General features: G+C 43.6%; 1 protein-coding gene across 1 annotated transcript; it reads right to left on the bottom strand.

Annotated features, from left to right (window-relative positions):
* Nucleotides 1-278: 278 nt before the first annotated feature.
* Nucleotides 279-17,449, bottom strand: LOC125239788. Its single transcript, XM_048147473.1, has 6 exons — nucleotides 13,189-17,449; nucleotides 12,118-12,311; nucleotides 2,318-2,435; nucleotides 2,023-2,106; nucleotides 1,377-1,482; nucleotides 279-578 (listed from the first exon to the last, which is right to left on the bottom strand). The coding sequence occupies exons 1-6, from the start codon at nucleotides 17,360-17,362 to the stop codon at nucleotides 392-394; spliced, it is 4,863 nt and encodes a 1,620-aa protein (XP_048003430.1). The 5' UTR covers nucleotides 17,363-17,449; the 3' UTR covers nucleotides 279-391.
* Between the last annotated feature and the right edge of the window lie 232 nt (nucleotides 17,450-17,681).

Raw genomic sequence — 17,681 nt, 5'->3', positions numbered from 1 at the left:
GGCGTGTCGGCGCGCACCAGCACGCGGGTGGTGTTGGTGGCGCGGTGCTCGAGGCGGATCATCAGCCGCACGTACCTTGCTGCACGTGCTGCACGGTCACCAGGCGCACGGGCGTGTCGGCGCGCACCAGCACGCGGGTGGTGTTGGTGGCGCGGTGCTCGAGGCGGATCATCAGCCGCACGTACCTTGCTGCACGTGCTGCACGGTCACCAGGCGCACGGGCGTGTCGGCGCGCACCAGCACGCGGGTGGTGTTGGTGGCGCGGTGCTCGAGGCGGATCATCAGCCGCACGTACCTTGCTGCACGTGCTGCACGGTCACCAGGCGCACGGGCGTGTCGGCGCGCACCAGCACGCGGGTGGTGTTGGTGGCGCGGTGCTCGAGGCGGATCATCAGCCGCACGTACCTTGCTGCACGTGCTGCACGGTCACCAGGCGCACGGGCGTGTCGGCGCGCACCAGCACGCGGGTGGTGTTGGTGGCGCGGTGCTCGAGGCGGATCATCAGCCGCAGCCGCGCGCGCAGCAGCCGGAATGTCCAGACGTCCGCCGCTCGGGACTCCCACTCGCATTCCGAGGTGCTGCACATTCAAATAAATGCTGTAAGATTAAGAATGAACACGTTCGTAACCAAGAACTCGCTTGGTGGGATCTCGTGAACACGATGGGCGGGTGATCACCATATAAACGGTTATAAATACCGACGGGGTTCAGACGTAATGCGCCATTCTATATCTGTGTTAAAGCGTTCGGTAGGATTTGATTGTGGGGGAAGTTTATAACTAAAAGTAAAAGTATATAACTTCTTGTAACTGTGAGTAAACTGTGGTCGATCTAACTGGCCTTTAGTAGGCCATGCTAAGTTGGTAACTATTAATGAATTGAATTGATTACAGAGATTGTAAAAACAACATAGTTTCACAGAATGGATGTATTAATATTATGATAGGCAAACCTTAGTATCTACACGTGTAGCGATAATAAGATGTTAGATACTAAGATAGCGATAGATCACCTCCGAACCACAATTCACTCAACCGGCACGTAGATTAATTATAATACATATAATTAAATGTAAACTAGTATCGGGGGAATCGTTCGGAGAATAGTACGAGATTACACATAACCCGCAACGCCGCAACCACTGTCTCCGTGTTTCCATCAACCTCCTTCCCGGCGCTACCCATACTACATGGCGACCGTGACAGTACGTACTATTCAATTTCAAGTACTATTCAATTTCAAAAAAGTAATGGTAAAATTCACAGGTCATCAAAATCACAGTCAATCTTAGATTTAGTACTTTTTCCCGCTATACTTTTTACACAGAATATCACCATGTAAAATGAGACTGCCAGAGACCGCAGTGCCTGACTTACCCCATGAAAGGCAGTACGTCGATCTTAGCCACTACGTTGACGCCGGACTCCTGCTCGGCGACTAAGTTCTTGGAACTCGCTTCGTGAAGCAACTCGGGACGCCAATCTAGTGGTGACAGCAGTATTACAAATATACATAAATACAATCAATCAAGCAATCGCACCAGTGTAAGTCAACATTTTATTGCACCACCAAGGCAAACCATTAATACAGAAAAATAAAAAGTCAGAAACGGAAGTCTTTTTTCAACTTATAATCTTAAACTCGTTCATTAGAATCATTAGACACGAATAGACAGCGAACAGCGACTGCTACTTGTAACTTGTAGCTTCGAGAAATGGGTTACTGGTACACATTGAGAGGTGCACCGTGGTCCGTGCCACACTTCGGACACTGGCGATCAAATATATGAAAGACGCGCGTTCCTAGCACACAGTCTAAGCTCGTGTAGGTGAACGAGTACACATGCTTGTGTGAGTGAAATATGACAGGTCGACTGTTCGCGTTTGTGACAGGTGGTAACTGTGCAGTAACTGAGAGGGGGTGGGCGGCACTTTCAGCGGGGAGCGGGAGTGGCCATACTGGAGCGGGAGTGCGGTACGTGTACGGAGTATGGTATGGATGAAGTCCGTTCTCCGGGCTCACCTTTGCTGCAGCGCGAGTCGGTGGCCGAGGCGGAGGTGACGCTGCGCGCGCACGCGTACAGCTGCGCCACCGTCACCGACGACCCTGCCGGGGACAACATTCACAATCATTACGGCGTCACAATTACACTCTAAAAAAAACTGTTTATTTCTTCAATTTTTTAACCCCCGACGCAAAAACGACGGGGAATTTGACGTGTCTGTCTGTATGTCTCTGTGTGTGTGTGTGTGTGTGTGTGTGTGTGTGTCTGTTTGTGGCATCGTAGCTCCCAAACAGATGAACCGATTTAGATCACCTCTGCTGGGCGGCGCGATCTCCTTGTCCTTGCCGGCGGGCGACTGGCTGCGCGGGCGCCGCGACACCTGCATGTTGTTCGACACCTTCTGCACCTTGATCGCCGGTTTCGGCGTCACCTGCACACAAATATACCCATTCATTAACCCTTTGACCACCGAGAACGCATAAGGCGTCGTGTGCTGTCGCAAAGCGTTAAAAAGCCGTTTTAGGGCTCCGCACCAAAAAGGTACAAAAAGAACCCTTATGGTGCGACTATATCCGTCTGCCTGTCTGTTTTCTTAAGTCTCTCTCGCAGGCTTCTATGAATTTTACAAATAATATGGTCTTATTATATTTTCAGATATTTCTCTGTATTCGTGATGACGATATTATTCGCGTCAAAATGTGATGTGCCCTACACGCCAATACCTCTATTAGTCAATTTAAATAACGAAAATAAACCTATTATTTTCCTAATTTCGTAGTATCTATTTGTTTTGGTTATTTTTGAGAATGCAGAAATGTACGTTTTTGTGACTTAACGATAACGGCTGCAAATTTGTTTTTTTCACAGTTTCGATGGATTCCAGAGCCGAGTATGAGTATTTTGTTTTATTTTCCATTCTAGTGTGACTTTACCTATACCTACACGCGTCCGCGAGGATCTTCGCAGACAGACAAAGTTAGTGTTCCTATAGGTTTAGGGATTCCATTTTTCTCTTTTGATATGAAAACTAATATAAGGAAATACATTCCTATTTACCTTTTGCCTAACCTAATGGGTCCACTACCTTAAAATAAAAAAGCAAATCGGTCTTATAAAAATATCTTTATTGTCAAATATAAATAAAAAACATTTAATCCATATAATCTGACCTAACAATTGTCTGTTACAATAAAAACAAATCGTCATCTTCTAACTTTTATTCTGAATCATCGCTAGTTCCAGAAACATTAATTTAAGATTCCGACTCGTCAGTGGCACGTTTTAACAAAACCGATATCAGAATCGCAGTGTTTTAAGTACTCTTCTTCAATTTCTTCCACGCGCTGACACGTATCGCGCCAAACGTCCACAGTTACTTTATCAAACGCTTCGTTCAGGATAGGTATCATGCATGAATAGCTCTCATTCACAATGCGATTAGCCACATCGTCCTTTATGATCCTCCAAATGTTTTCCAAAGGATTCAAATCCGGATGATGCGGAGGCAGCTTTACCATTGAGTTCTCTATTAGTAAATCATCAATCTTATTCTTGTGTAATCTTTCTTTATTTTTCAAAATTAGGTCGTATAACTCAACTTTTCTAAAACACCGGTCGTAATTTATGTGGTTCTCGCGCAAACACGCCTTTATTACAGATCTCTTAGAGTTAGATGTAGGAACCTTTTCAGAGATTGAATGATAGCAGGCTGCATCTATGACGACGACTGAATTTTCGGGGATATTCGGTAAAAGCTTCTCTTTCAACCACTTGAGATATTTTTCCGTATTGATATAGTCATAGTTAGTTTTGATTTCTGTCCTGTATGTTGCCAGCGCGTTTGGGATGAACCCTTCTGCGCTCCCGGCATGTATAATGCGTACTCCTTTTATTTTCTTCGTGGTACAACATTTTATTAGTACGTTGACGTTAATATAAGCCTCAAAAGTGTACACTATGGGTCGGTCTTGATCACGGAGAAACTTGATCTGTTTTAAATATGTTAATCTCAGAATCTGAATGTCGAGTCTCTCTATAAGGATCTTCCTGTTATTTTCTACTTTCCATCGATACCCGAGCTTGCGCAACACTCTGCTGAGCGTCGACATACATCCGTCAAATTGTGCACGTCTTTGTAAAACTTTCTGTATCTGCTCTAAAGTTGCAATTTGTCTATTTTCTAAACGAGAATGAATAGTTCTGCGAAGGGCGCCGAGATCTACCCCAACTAACAAAAATTAGTCTTATAGTGGCTTATAATGCCAAAAATAGTACTCTTATAATAACCTTGTAAACCCTTTACAAGAGGGCATTTGGGCACACCTTATAAGGCCAAAAACCTTATATCCCCCTTGTAGTTGCTATATTATTAGCTTTCTTATCTTGTACGTGTTTTATTATGGCATGCAATAAGAAAGTTAACCTTATAATGGCAAGAAAAGTGCTTTTAAAAGGCTAATGTACTAATAAGAATCATATTTAAAGCTTTAATAAAGGCAATTATACTTGTAAGAATCATATTCAAAGCTTTAATAAGGGCAATAGCTCTTGTACACGTTTTGTGATCATCAGATATAAGGGAGTAAAACTCATAACGGCGAAACAGGATACTGTTTTAAAAGTTTATTGTGCTTTTCGTAGTGATTTATGTGTACATCATCATCAAGTCATCCATTTTGCAAGTTAGTAAACGGTAAGTTAACATTTACATATTACAATTATTTGCTTATTTATTATGAAAACTGTGTGGGAATCCAATTTCATGGTGAAATGTGATATAAAATGTGTTGTATTATTAATGCGCGCTTGTATTTCAACGGTTTTGTACTAAAAATGCGGTTAATTAATTTTGACATGTCTTGAGCAAGGCTGTTATAAGAGTAAAAGCAGTAAGCACATCATTTACAAATACTCTATAAGAGTAAAAACTTTATAATAGCCACCGGTGTTACTTATGATTCGCCATTTTATATATCTTTAGGGTTCCTTCTCACAATTAGTGAAATCCCGAACCTTACCATCTAGTTAAATATTTGTAACGGATAGCAGTTAAAAATTCATAACGTTATCGTTAGAGAGCAGATTTCAGGTAGCGATTTAAATATTAATATGAATAAGTATGACTCGCATACAATATTTATTATTTTTTCTACACACGAAAAAATGTATGGGAACATAAAAGTAAAACCCTTTTTGGATGCTTTTGTGAATATTGGGCAAAAATTATAATGATAATAAATAAAAATAAAAAAAATATTTCTTCTGCGCATTGCACAGTAAAAACTTCTATTATGGCTCAAAGAATATAAAAATGAAAATAATTCGCTTCTTATATATATTTAAATTGAAAGTCCATTATTTAGAATAAAATACTTTAATTTATAAAATAAAAAATAACATTAATTTAATCTAATTATTCAGTGAAGTTTGTGGTGTGCGATGTAGGTAATAATAATAGATTATAAACCACATGACATTTATTTAAAAAATTACACTAGTCATATCCATATTAATATTTAAATCGCTACCTGAAATCCGCTGTCTAGTTATCATGTACTTGGCGCAAAACTTTGAAATTGCATTTTTGTTCAAAAGACCGTTCTTTTTAAACCGGTATTTTGGGGAACGCTTTGATAAAGGTTTGGTTCGATTAACCGGCATAGAACAAAATAAAACCGTGTAGTCCGCAGCATGTCAGGTAATACTGATATTTTCAATATTTCATTAGGAAGATATACCTAGAATTTTCAATTTAAAACAAACTTGTGCTTCGGAATATTTAATCTTCTGGTGCCTTATTTTATTACTTCCTATTGATTTATTGTAAATGCTGAGTCAAATACTCTATTTGATATTTATTATTATGGTTATTGTTACAGAATCTGTGGATGAGATACATAGTCAGCCGTTTTAGTGACGTGAAGATGACAAACTCTTCTCCTCCTCTTAGTAAGTAAGTGCTATTGAAAACCACAGACGATTTCAGTACCGCCATCACAATGGACTTTGTGTCGATAACTATAAACAGCCTAGCCTAAGACTTCAAATAAATATTTTTTTTATATTACAGATGAACTACAAAACGGCACATATTCTGATGGAGAAAATCAGCCACAATCATTACTTACACCCAAAAATAAGCCAGGAGTGGTGGATCAAAAAACATGCAAAATGGAAGAGGACGCAGGAAATAGTTTAGGTTGTAAGAAAATCACACCAAGCAAAGATGGCGCTGATAATTCAAAACAAGAAAACGAAAATCAATATATCTTTTGTGAATTTGATGAAGACCTCGATAAAAGAAACTACTTATTATTTTGGAAATTTACTGATAGGTTAATTACAATTTCTACCACCGTGTAGGCGCTCTGAAGAATATATTAATATTTTGAAGTATGTAGACTCATTGAAACAGCAACATCGTGAGCAATAGAACTGAAAATATTAATCTTATAAAGTTACTTGTATCGGTTTTGTTTCGTTGCACATAAATAAATATCTTAAAAACAGTGAGTTTGTCTTTATTTGTCCTCAATTTTAATCTGTCTTAGTCCCAAAAGGACTACATATAAAATCGGTTTCTTCTTAAAATAGCCGAACATTGTATTCACTTATTCAGATCGTCCAACATTCACAATGATAACCCGCAATAAAAGATTTTTTTATTTCAGACCAAAGTCCATAAAGTAAGGAATACACTTTTGGAACTTATTCTAATAAAGTTAATCTTAAAAATTAATATTAGTAGGTACTGATGGATAAAAAAACTGAGTGCCTTGGTAATAGTCTCTTATACGCTCAGTTATGTATAATTGGCCACCTCCGAGTGCATGCTAGTCTGGTATAACCGGTGGACAATCTATTTAATAATGTAAACATTGTAAAACATGGAAACAATGGACCAGTTACATTTGCCCTCCAGTCGAGATCTGCCCCGCGGCCCCGCTGTATATACCTTAACATTTTTCACCGCAGAGCTACAGACACCTTAAATAAGAACAAAAAATATAATTATTAAGCTAAATCCAAACTCAATTCATCATTTAACGATATACCTGTATTACTGTCACTGCTGCTTGCCTGCATATTCTTATAATTATTCCATAATGGTATCCTCTACGGAACCACTAATCGATAAGTTGGGATCAGATTGTTCACATTCGCTGGATTTTCAAAATGACGAATCAAGTTTTATAAAAACTTTTAATACGACACTTTCAAGAATAATGCCTTTATAATTATTGTATAAGAGAAAATGTATTGCTTTAATTCTTTAAAACACTTTATAAAATGCTATAATTTGTTTGCTGGATAGACGTTTTATTATATGCTCCTATGAGGCATAAAGCATCATAGTTATCTTATGCATTACTTTTATAAGAATAATTGGCCATAACAAAAGCTTTTATAGTGCTTTGAATATTATACAGCGAAAAGGCATTTTAAATGGCTTCTATAAGAATACATATTTTGAAACCCTTATTGCAGTCATATAAATTGGACTTATTAACGTGTACATGGCCAAGTTATAAGAGTAAATGTACTATTGGCCAAATCCTCTTATAATGAGCTACTATAAGAGTAAATATTTTTAAACCCTTATTGCAGTCATATAAATTGGACTTATTAACGTGTACATGGCCAAGTTATAAGAGTAAATGTACTATTGGCCAAATCCTCTTATAATGAGCTACTATAAGAGTAAATATTTTTAAACCCTTATTGCAGTCATATAAATTTGACTTATTAACGTGTACATGGCCAAATTATAAGAGTAAATGTACTATTAGGCCAAATTCTCTTATAATGAGCCGCTATAAGGAACTCTGGCATAATGAATGCTATTTTAAAACTACTATGAGTGTTTAGCCCTTATAGATTGATTTTATAAGGATATTTTGTTTGTTGGGACTTCGTCTACATGTTGTCTCGGCGGAACAGTTGTCTTTTTCCTACGTGAAGTAAATATGGAAGCGCAGTTGGTGATGAAACTGGAATTTAGCGTAGTTGGCTCTTTTTGAGACAAATTTTTATTTATACGTGAATCTTTTGTTTCTAGCATGGATTCTGTCGAATCTATAGTTGATGCGGATGTAGTTTTACTCACTGCAAGTCTGTTTCTTTCGTGTATAATTCTATTTATAGTATTTTCTGAGAGCCCGACGGCTTGAGCGGTTCTGCAAAGAGCGTCCGTGGGGTTTGTTGCGTGGTTGCTATTCGCTTCTCTTTTCATAAAATCGTATACTTTTGAAATTATTCTTGCCTTAAAAATAAGAACAATAAATTGGATCACATCTTTTCTAAATGAATCATATAACGTAGTAATTTTTTAATAAGCCATTATCTACCAGTTATTCCTTAAAAAAAATTAAACTACAATGAGTTTAAGCAAATGCTCTTACTTGTGATATTTGGTTTAACGTTTCGAATGTAACTTTATGTTCTTCGTTACAGCAGAGTGTTGAATAGAAATAGAAATCATTTACATTTTTATATTAAAGGAAAAAATGGAAAAATTTACGCTTCCGGCGGGACTTGAACCCGCATCATTTGCAATCCGTGCAAGACTCTGTCTTCGAATGTTTAGAATCGTTAGCAGACGTTTCTGCTTGTTAAAAATAAATTTAGAAATCATTTATTCGTGACAAGTGACAACAGAAATTATTTACACAATAATTGTATCGTTTCAACATAGTATAATCTTATTATACTTTCACACCCCACCGTCCACTCAATAAAAAAAGAAGAGCGTTTTCGTGGATGCCACGACCATCCCTACTCTAAACGTAAAGTGCCTCAGAGTTCCCCAGGGACGCAATCTAGATCTAGATTCTAGACCCCTGTACGTACCTCGAATTATATTAGTTAATCTACTCATATAAAATTAAACACGTTAGTGACGTATAAAACTCTCGTGAGACTCAAACATATTTACAATATTTTAAGCGCGTTACTCAAGTTTTAATCAAATCGAAATAACGCAGTACGCGCAGAGCATTCGGCGAGTGAAGATTTTCGGAAATCGATCGAAACATGTCGAGCGTTATTTCGACTTGCTTAAAATATTGTAAATACATTAGTGACTTGTTTATTATTTTATATGACTCATTGTTTTCTGTCCCGCATATGCTCCGGGCCTCACGAATTCGTCAAACTTGTACCTCAAGCCAGCGCCGGCCCGTGCACTCGATCAGGGTAGAGCGAGTTTGAGTTTCGGCGCCCCTTGGTAAGGGTTCACTACATAGGAAAATAAATCGCGAGCGTAGCGAGCGCGAAATTTTTTTCATAGTAATGCCGTAATTTGAAGATTGACGTAATACAGAATTTATGGATTTCATCATACAGATACAGAGTACGAAAGGGACAAATGGTTGAACTTTCGTAGTCGCACCCTAGCAGTAGCATAGTTACGTGTGGCTGAACGTGGATATCATGTAAATATATAAAATAACTAACAAAATGGAGCCACTATAGTATAGTGGCAAAGTCAGGAAAGCACATTCGAATTTTTTCCTAAATAACTAAAAGAGAACATATAAATAGTAAGCGCGAGCGAAGCGAGCGCGATTTTTTTACTCGATTTATGAAGACTCAACCCGCCAGCGCGGAATCCGCGAACTTTCAAGCTTTTATGTTCTGCAGAGGTGCGGTCTTTGACATATTTTGGGTCATTTTGACTTCACTGGGCGCCTATGTTCCCGACTTTTAGGCCTTATATTTCCCCATCACTATTATTTTTATAATACTAAGAGTTAATTAAGAGATTAACTGCGGACTCGATCATCACCGTCGGGATACCCATTTCGTTATTTTGCCACTAAGTAATCTTAGTGCTTTGAAGTTCGCTCACCATCTGCTGGGACTCACAAAATTGCGCCTTTCTGAAACGTTTTGCGCCTTTGGCTTTATGAGGAACTCCGCTTTGGACTGTCGGGTAGACTCATATTTTTGCATTTGGATAGCGACGTAACTTTGTCGTTCGCCGCACAACAATGTGGTTCGTCAAGGGCTAGAATCCTCCTTTTACAGCGCCCTTATGAATGTTGGTATATGTTGGCAATGCGGTGGAACTTTCCACTTAATCTGAAATACAAATCTAGATTTTTCAATAGCGGATTCATTCCCGACTCCTCTCGCCATTTTGTCATATGTGCGCGCCCGCGCAACGTATAATTTTTTTGTATGGATTTTTCCACATTCTCGATTTTGGCGCCCCCTTGCCATGTGGCGCCTAGAGTGGCCGCTCCACTCGCTCTACCCTTAATCCGGCCCTGCCTCAAGCCCCGAGCAGGGTATTGTCCTCGCTTCCGGCCGGTGTCGGGTGAGTCTTGTACAGACGACAGCGTTGCCTAGCATGACAGAAGAGTATAGGTCTGATAGTTTGAAGATGACGCGCACACATCAGCCACTCACCTCCGCGCCTCTAGCCGGCGCGTGTCCCCGCTTGCGGCCGGTGTCGGGCGCGTCCTGTACAGACGACAGGTGTGTCTAGCATGGCCGACAGCCCACTCACCTCTGCTCCTCTAGCCGGCGCGTGTCCCCGCTTGCGGCCGGTGTCGGGCGCGTCCTGTACAGACGACAGGTGTGTCTAGCATGGCCGACAGCCCACTCACCTCCGCGCCTCTAGCCGGCGCGTGTCCCCGCTTGCGGCCGGTGTCGGGCGCGTCCTGTACAGACGACAGGTGTGTCTAGCATGGCCGACAGCCCACTCACCTCCGCGCCTCTAGCCGGCGCGTGTCCCCGCTTGCGGCCGGTGTCGGGCGCGTCCTGTACAGACGACAGGTGTGTCTAGCATGGCCGACAGCCCACTCACCTCTGCTCCTCTAGCCGGCGCGTGTCCCCGCTTGCGGCCGGTGTCGGGCGCGTCCTGTACAGACGACAGGTGTGTCTAGCATGGCCGACAGCCCACTCACCTCCGCGCCTCTAGCCGGCGCGTGTCCCCGCTTGCGGCCGGTGTCGGGCGCGTCCTGTACAGACGACAGGTGTGTCTAGCATGGCCGACAGCGCACTCACCTCCGCGCCTCTAGCCGGCGCGTGTCCCCGCTTGCGGCCGGTGTCGGGCGCGTCCTGTACAGACGACAGGTGTGTCTAGCATGGCTGACAGCCCACTCACCTCTGCTCCTCTAGCCGGCGCGTGTCCCCGCTTGCGGCCGGTGTCGGGCGCGTCCTGTACAGACGACAGGTGTGTCTAGCATGGCCAACAGCCCACTCACCTCCGCGCCTCTAGCCGGCGCGTGTCCCCGCTTGCGGCCGGTGTCGGGCGCGTCCTGTACAGACGACAGGTGTGTCTAGCATGGCCGACAGCCCACTCACCTCCGCGCCTCTAGCCGGCGCGTGTCCCCGCTTGCGGCAGGTGTCGGGCGCGTCCTGTACAGACGACAGGTGTGTCTAGCATGGCCGACAGCCCACTCACCTCTGCTCCTCTAGCCGGCGCGTGTCCCCGCTTGCGGCCGGTGTCGGGCGCGTCCTGTACAGACGACAGGTGTGTCTAGCATGGTCGACAGCGCACTCACCTCCGCGCCTCTAGCCGGCGCGTGTCCCCGCTTGCGGCCGGTGTCGGGCGCGTCCTGTACAGACGACAGGTGTGTCTAGCATGGCCGACAGCCCACTCACCTCCGCGCCTCTAGCCGGCGCGTGTCCCCGCTTGCGGCCGGTGTCGGGCGCGTCCTGTACAGACGACAGGTGTGTCTAGCATGGCCGACAGCCCACTCACCTCCGCGCCTCTAGCCGGCGCGTGTCCCCGCTTGCGGCCGGTGTCGGGCGCGTCCTGTACAGAAGACAGGTGTGTCTAGCATGGCCGACAGCCCACTCACCTCTGCTCCTCTAGCCGGCGCGTGTCCCCGCTTGCGGCCGGTGTCGGGCGCGTCCTGTACAGACGACAGGTGTGTCTAGCATGGCCGACAGCCCACTCACCTCTGCTCCTCTAGCCGGCGCGTGTCCCCGCTTGCGGCCGGTGTCGGGCGCGTCCTGTACAGACGACAGGTGTGTCTAGCATGGCCGACAGCCCACTCACCTCTGCTCCTCTAGCCGGCGCGTGTCCCCGCTTGCGGCCGGTGTCGGGCGCGTCCTGTACAGACGACAGGTGTGTCTAGCATGGCCGACAGCGCACTCACCTCCGCGCCTCTAGCCGGCGCGTGTCCCCGCTTGCGGCCGGTGTCGGGCGCGTCCTGCACAGACGACAGGTCGGAGTCCAACATGACGGAGGAGTAGGGCTCCTCCAGCTTGAAGATGACGCGCACGGGCGAGCGCGGGAGCACGTCATCCACCAGCGTCAGCGACGAGTCCTGCGCCAGGATCTCGCGGTTGCCTGCAATATACGAATCATTTGTAGAAAAAATATATTATCTAAAGGTAAAGTATTTCATTTCTTGTGGCGTAGGTGGGCCATTTTTTTTTTCAAAGTTGTCAACACCACTTTTTTTTGGATTTGGAAATTTTTATATGATTTACACTTAGAATCGCGAGCTCTTTCAATCCTAATAGGAGAAATAAGGTATAAAACGTTTTTTTCCCACTCTGTTACCAGTTTTTCATACATTTTGTATGACGGTAATGGAAATCTTGGTACATTTTTTTCTCCTATCAGGGTCGAAAGACCTCGCGATTCGCGATGAATCGCGTAAAAAATACCCATATTACAAAAAAGTGGGGGACAACTTTGAAAGAAATGGCCCAGGTGTTCTTGTGTGTGTCGAAGTTTAAAGGTAGAATTTAGATTTTTTTTATATAATTTTACCTACAAAATTTCTACTATTATGTGTATTTTTAAATCACACAAATTTTTGTGTTAACTGTGTTATTTGTTACCGAATATTAAAGTACTCGGGGCGGAAAGTTGCAGCACAACGAATTGAGACGAACTTTTCCAGCGATTTTGGTGCAGCAAGGTCGCGTTGAAGAAATACGTATGTCTGAAGACTTTCAAGTCAGCTGGGATAGTTAACCCATACTGACACGAGTTTTTTAGGACTCGGATTTGGAAAAAAATCAAGTTTCGAAGGAATTGTAGTTCATTTGAAGCTTTATCATATGTTTACTTGTCCATACAAAATTGGGTATAATGGGTAAATAGCAGTAAAATGAGTGTCCACTGTTCATCTACCTATAAAACATGTATGAGTTCCCGATTTCCACCGCGCTGCATCGAAATTGCCGAAAAAGTTACGATGTCAAATGATAATTACCTTTCATAACAATAGAGGTGTTGACTTCGCAGTCCTTGAGCGTGTTGACAGTGGTGGTCGCCACCGCTCGGTCGATCAAGCAGCTGCCGAGCTTGAGGCCGACGGCCACGCCGCGGTCCACGGTGGCGCGCGCCAGCGCCAGCCCCACCACCGCCGCCCCCGCGCCCGCCCCCGCCACCGCTACCGCCTCCGCCTCCGTCTGGCAGCACGCGCTCTCCAGGCTCGGGATACTCGGCGTCAGGCTGTGCTCCGACCCCACCGGGTTATACTTGTGAACGACGGCCCGATCCAACGGCGGCAGCACCACGTTATTCAGCGGATTCAAATGGTCGAACACTATGACGGGCCCCGGCTCCGCTTTCTTATTAACCTTCGACTCCATCTCTGCGTCGACGTGCATCTCCGAGCGGGCCACCGAGTGAGCCACCTCCTGCTCGTTCTTTCTCAAACAGGAGCGAGGAGACACGAGCAGAGGCTTAGCGGGAATCAAGTCGATCTGGCTGGAATCTAGCTCGTTGGCCTGCGAGCTTCGACAAGGGTCGAGGAACAGAGGTTGGTCCACGTCCGCCAGCGGCTTTATGAGGTCCTTCATCAGCTCCTTCACCGGATCGCTGATCTCGTACGCCGGGATGACGGACGACGTCCGGTAGGGGGGAGAGTCGCATGACACAGGTTTCTGAAGGAGTTTAGACTCTAGTATGGACTCGTCGTCTTCGAAACGTAGAGTCTTAACCACCTCCCCGCTGAGCCGCGGGGGACTCTCCTGCTCGTCGGAGCTGCCCTGCGTGTCGTCCAGATCTAACTCCGTCTGGGCCGTTTCAGTTTTCATGAGCACCTGCGCCATGGAGATTTCCCGGAGCAGATCCTCTCTGGACATAACGATGGATTTCCTATCGGGAGCGATGCTTTGTCTAATCTTATCCGGGTTTGGTGGTCCGAAGTCTCCGGAGCGTCTGGTGTCAGTAAAGTCTGAAAGAGCGTCTAAAATCGCTTTAGTATCATTGGCTTGGCCTTTAGTTTCATTCGCTTCGTCTTTTTCCTCGGTGAGGGACATATCTACTTGCATCTGATCGTCGACTTGACACTCTACCTCTTCCTTGTCATCGGAAATTTCGGACGCCAAGTCAATCTTCACAGACTTATTCTTCTCCTGTGTATGTATAGAGCTTGGAGACTTCAAGGCCGGTTTAGGCAACTTCTTATCACTATCGCTGTTCATTTTAGAGCTATCCAAGTTTGGAGTGTTGCACGGATCTTGAATTTCAGTCTTAATTTTTTCCTTTTTAGGAGATTTAGGTTTGATGTGAAGCGTGTCTTTTAGCTCGCTGAGCCTCCGCTGAAGTTTGCAAACTATGCCATGCTTTTGTTTCTTATACTCTATGGCTAGAGTTTGGTTGTCTATTGTCTCCGGTTCCCCATCCTTCACCATGATGAAGCTTTCGGTAGTGACAGCACTGTCTGTGTCAGTAACAATGCTGACAATGTCCGTGGCAGTGCTGAGGAGTTCTGTTCCGGTGCTGACTAGTTCAGTCACCGTGCTGACGGGTCTAGTTAATGTTGTACTCTGAGGTTTGCTGTAGAGTTCTTCTCCGGAAGCCTGAGACATATCTAGTAACACATCAAGGATAGATTCTTTTGGTGGAGTGACGGCTGCTGCTTCTAGCCGAGACCGGGCCAGCTGCTCCGCGGAGGATTTTGATAAGGCCAGTGAGCCTTTTGGAGATACTTGGCTATCATTGTGTTCTACTTTGACATCACCAACTATTTGTGCAATCTCATTACTCTCATCAGTCTTAGCTTCAAGTTCAGTTGTGGCCCCGTACACTAAAACATTACTAGTTAGGATTTTGTTCATGGATATTGAATGGGCAGCCAAAGATCTGTTGAATGTTTGGTCTTGACCGGATGATGATTTATTTGTGATGTCTTGGTTGGCCAAAGATTTGTTCAATGTAGCTGAATGCTTTTCTTCTATATTTGTTACATCGGTTGAAGACTTATTGAATGTGGTGGAAAGGGGAGCAACTACAGATTTGTTGAAAGTTTGCTCCCGGTGAGCCACAGACTTTTCTAAAGTGGCAAAAACTTGTTCAGCCTGAGACTTGTCTATGGTAGCTGAGAATGGAACGCCAGGTTTATCAAACGTTTGGTCGGCTGGGTTATCTATGCCGGAAAGTAACTGGTCGGCCAAAGATTTGTTGGCTGCAGTCCTATCTTGATTAGCTGATTTGTTAAATGTGGTTGAACCAAGATTCTTTAGCGACTGTGGTTCATCTTGCGTCATAGATATATCTTCTTCTTCAAAAGATTCTATTAGTTTTGGTATCGTAACTGCGTCTATCATTTCAATCTTATCATCCTCCTCATCATCGAAAACATCAATTTTATTATTATGAGTTTGAGCCCCTTCAATAAAACTTGTAGGTGTCTCTGGTACTTCAATGTTAGTACTTTCTGGCACTATATTTGGAACTGAATCAGTCATGAACACGTCGTTAACCTCGAAATCGACGGTTGTTCTGCTTTCAAATGACGCTTGTATAGATTGTTCTTCTTCAACGTTATTAGAAATAACTTCTGTAACAGACATATTTCCATCATCATCATCTTCAAAAACAACGGTGTTTCTGCTATCCGTATTGGAAGGTTGAATGATTTCAACATCACCATCTTCTTTATCAAGCAGGCCTGCTGCAGCCACAGTACTGCCTTCATTGTCATAAACAACACTTTTTTGATTACTTTCAGACGGTGGTATAACATTTTCTTCACCAATTATATTTGTTGGTATAATGCCAGTCTTAGATACATCTCCATCTTCATTTTCAAATACAATAGTTTTTCTACATTCATCATTTACTGATTGGCCAATGTTAGCTTCTTGAATGATGTTAGCCGGAACTCTTCCAGTTATAGACACATTGTTATCATCATCACCAAAAACAACAGTTTTTCTGCGTTCCGTGCACGGCTCAGCCGCTTGTTCGTCGAGATGTTCATTGGCATCCTCAAACAACTCTGATGCTGCTACAGTTAGAGGTACATTTCTATCATCATTTGCATATACTTCAGTTTCTTTATTATCTGTAGTTTGTTTATTTACCCCATCAAGTATATTAATTGGTGTAACGCCAGTCATGGATAACTCTCCATCCTCCCTGTCGTAAACTATTGTTTTTCTCCGTTCTGGATTTACAAGTAGCACCTTTACATCATCTACTGTGTCTCTACGATCAGCATGCATTTGTCTCGCTTCAACTATATTGACTGGGACTACTCCAGTTACAGAAATATCACCATCTTCATTGTCATAAACTATGGTTTTTCTGCGTTCCCCTTTAGGTTCCGTTTCCTTTGCTACATCAATTATGTAGGCTGGCACTACTCCAGTGACAGAAATATTTCCGTCATTATCATTATAGACTATTGTTTTTCTCCGATCTGCCTCAGGCTCTTTAGTTACTGCGTCAAGTATATTAACAAGTACAACCCCAGTAACGGAAACATCATCACCATTTTCATAGACTATTGTTTTTCTGCGACCTTCGTTAGGCTCTTTGGCTCCATCAACTATATTAATTGGTGCTACACCAGTCATAGATAGATTTCCATCATCATTTCCAAAAACTACAGTTTTTCTGCGATCCATTTGTTGAACTTCGTCAATTACATTTGCTGGTACAGCCCCGGTCATAGACAAGTTCCCATCATCATTATCGTAAACTATGGTCTTTCTGCGTTCAGTTGTCTGTTGTACATTTGTTTCATCGATAATATTTGCTGGAAGAACCCCAGTCATGGACACATTTCCATCATCATCATTGTATACAATAGTTCTTCTTCTTTCTGCACTTGGTTTTTGAGTAACTTTGGCTCCATCAAGTATACTCGCTGTCGCTACTCCAGTCATCGATAAGTCATTATCGTTGTTACCAAAAACTACCGTTCTTGACCTAAAATCTGCATTTTGTTTTTTCGCTTCATTAATTATATTAGTAGGCACAACGCCTGTCACAGACACATCGCCATTATTATCATCGTACACAATAGTCTTTCTCCTATCTATGTTTGGTGGAACGTTTACTTCATCAATGACATTGCCTGTTAGAACTCCAGTCATAGACACATGTCCATCTTTATCATCAAACACTATAGTTTTTCTTTGATCCTTCATTTTAGCTTCATCAATGATATTAGCTGGCAATACGCCAGTTATTGAAACATTACCATCGTCATTGCCATAGACAATAGTTTTTCTCCTATCTTCCTGTATATTTCCGGGGACCACGCCAGTCATGGAGACATCGGCGTTGTCATAGACGATGGTTCTTCTTCTGTCCTTCGGTTCTGGAGCGAGGGGTTCCGGCGCCGCGAGCAGGCGGGCGGGGAGGGCCTCCGTCATGGAGATGTGTGCGTCGTCTTCGTATAAAATGGTTTTGGGCTGAGGTGCGGTTTGGATTATGTCTGCTGGTAGTGCCTATGAAAAAAAGTAA

Source organism: Leguminivora glycinivorella, chromosome 26 (assembly GCF_023078275.1).
Source record: "Leguminivora glycinivorella isolate SPB_JAAS2020 chromosome 26, LegGlyc_1.1, whole genome shotgun sequence".
Classification (NCBI taxonomy): Eukaryota; Metazoa; Arthropoda; class Insecta; order Lepidoptera; family Tortricidae; genus Leguminivora; species Leguminivora glycinivorella.
This window is presented reverse-complemented; position numbering and strand designations above follow the sequence as displayed.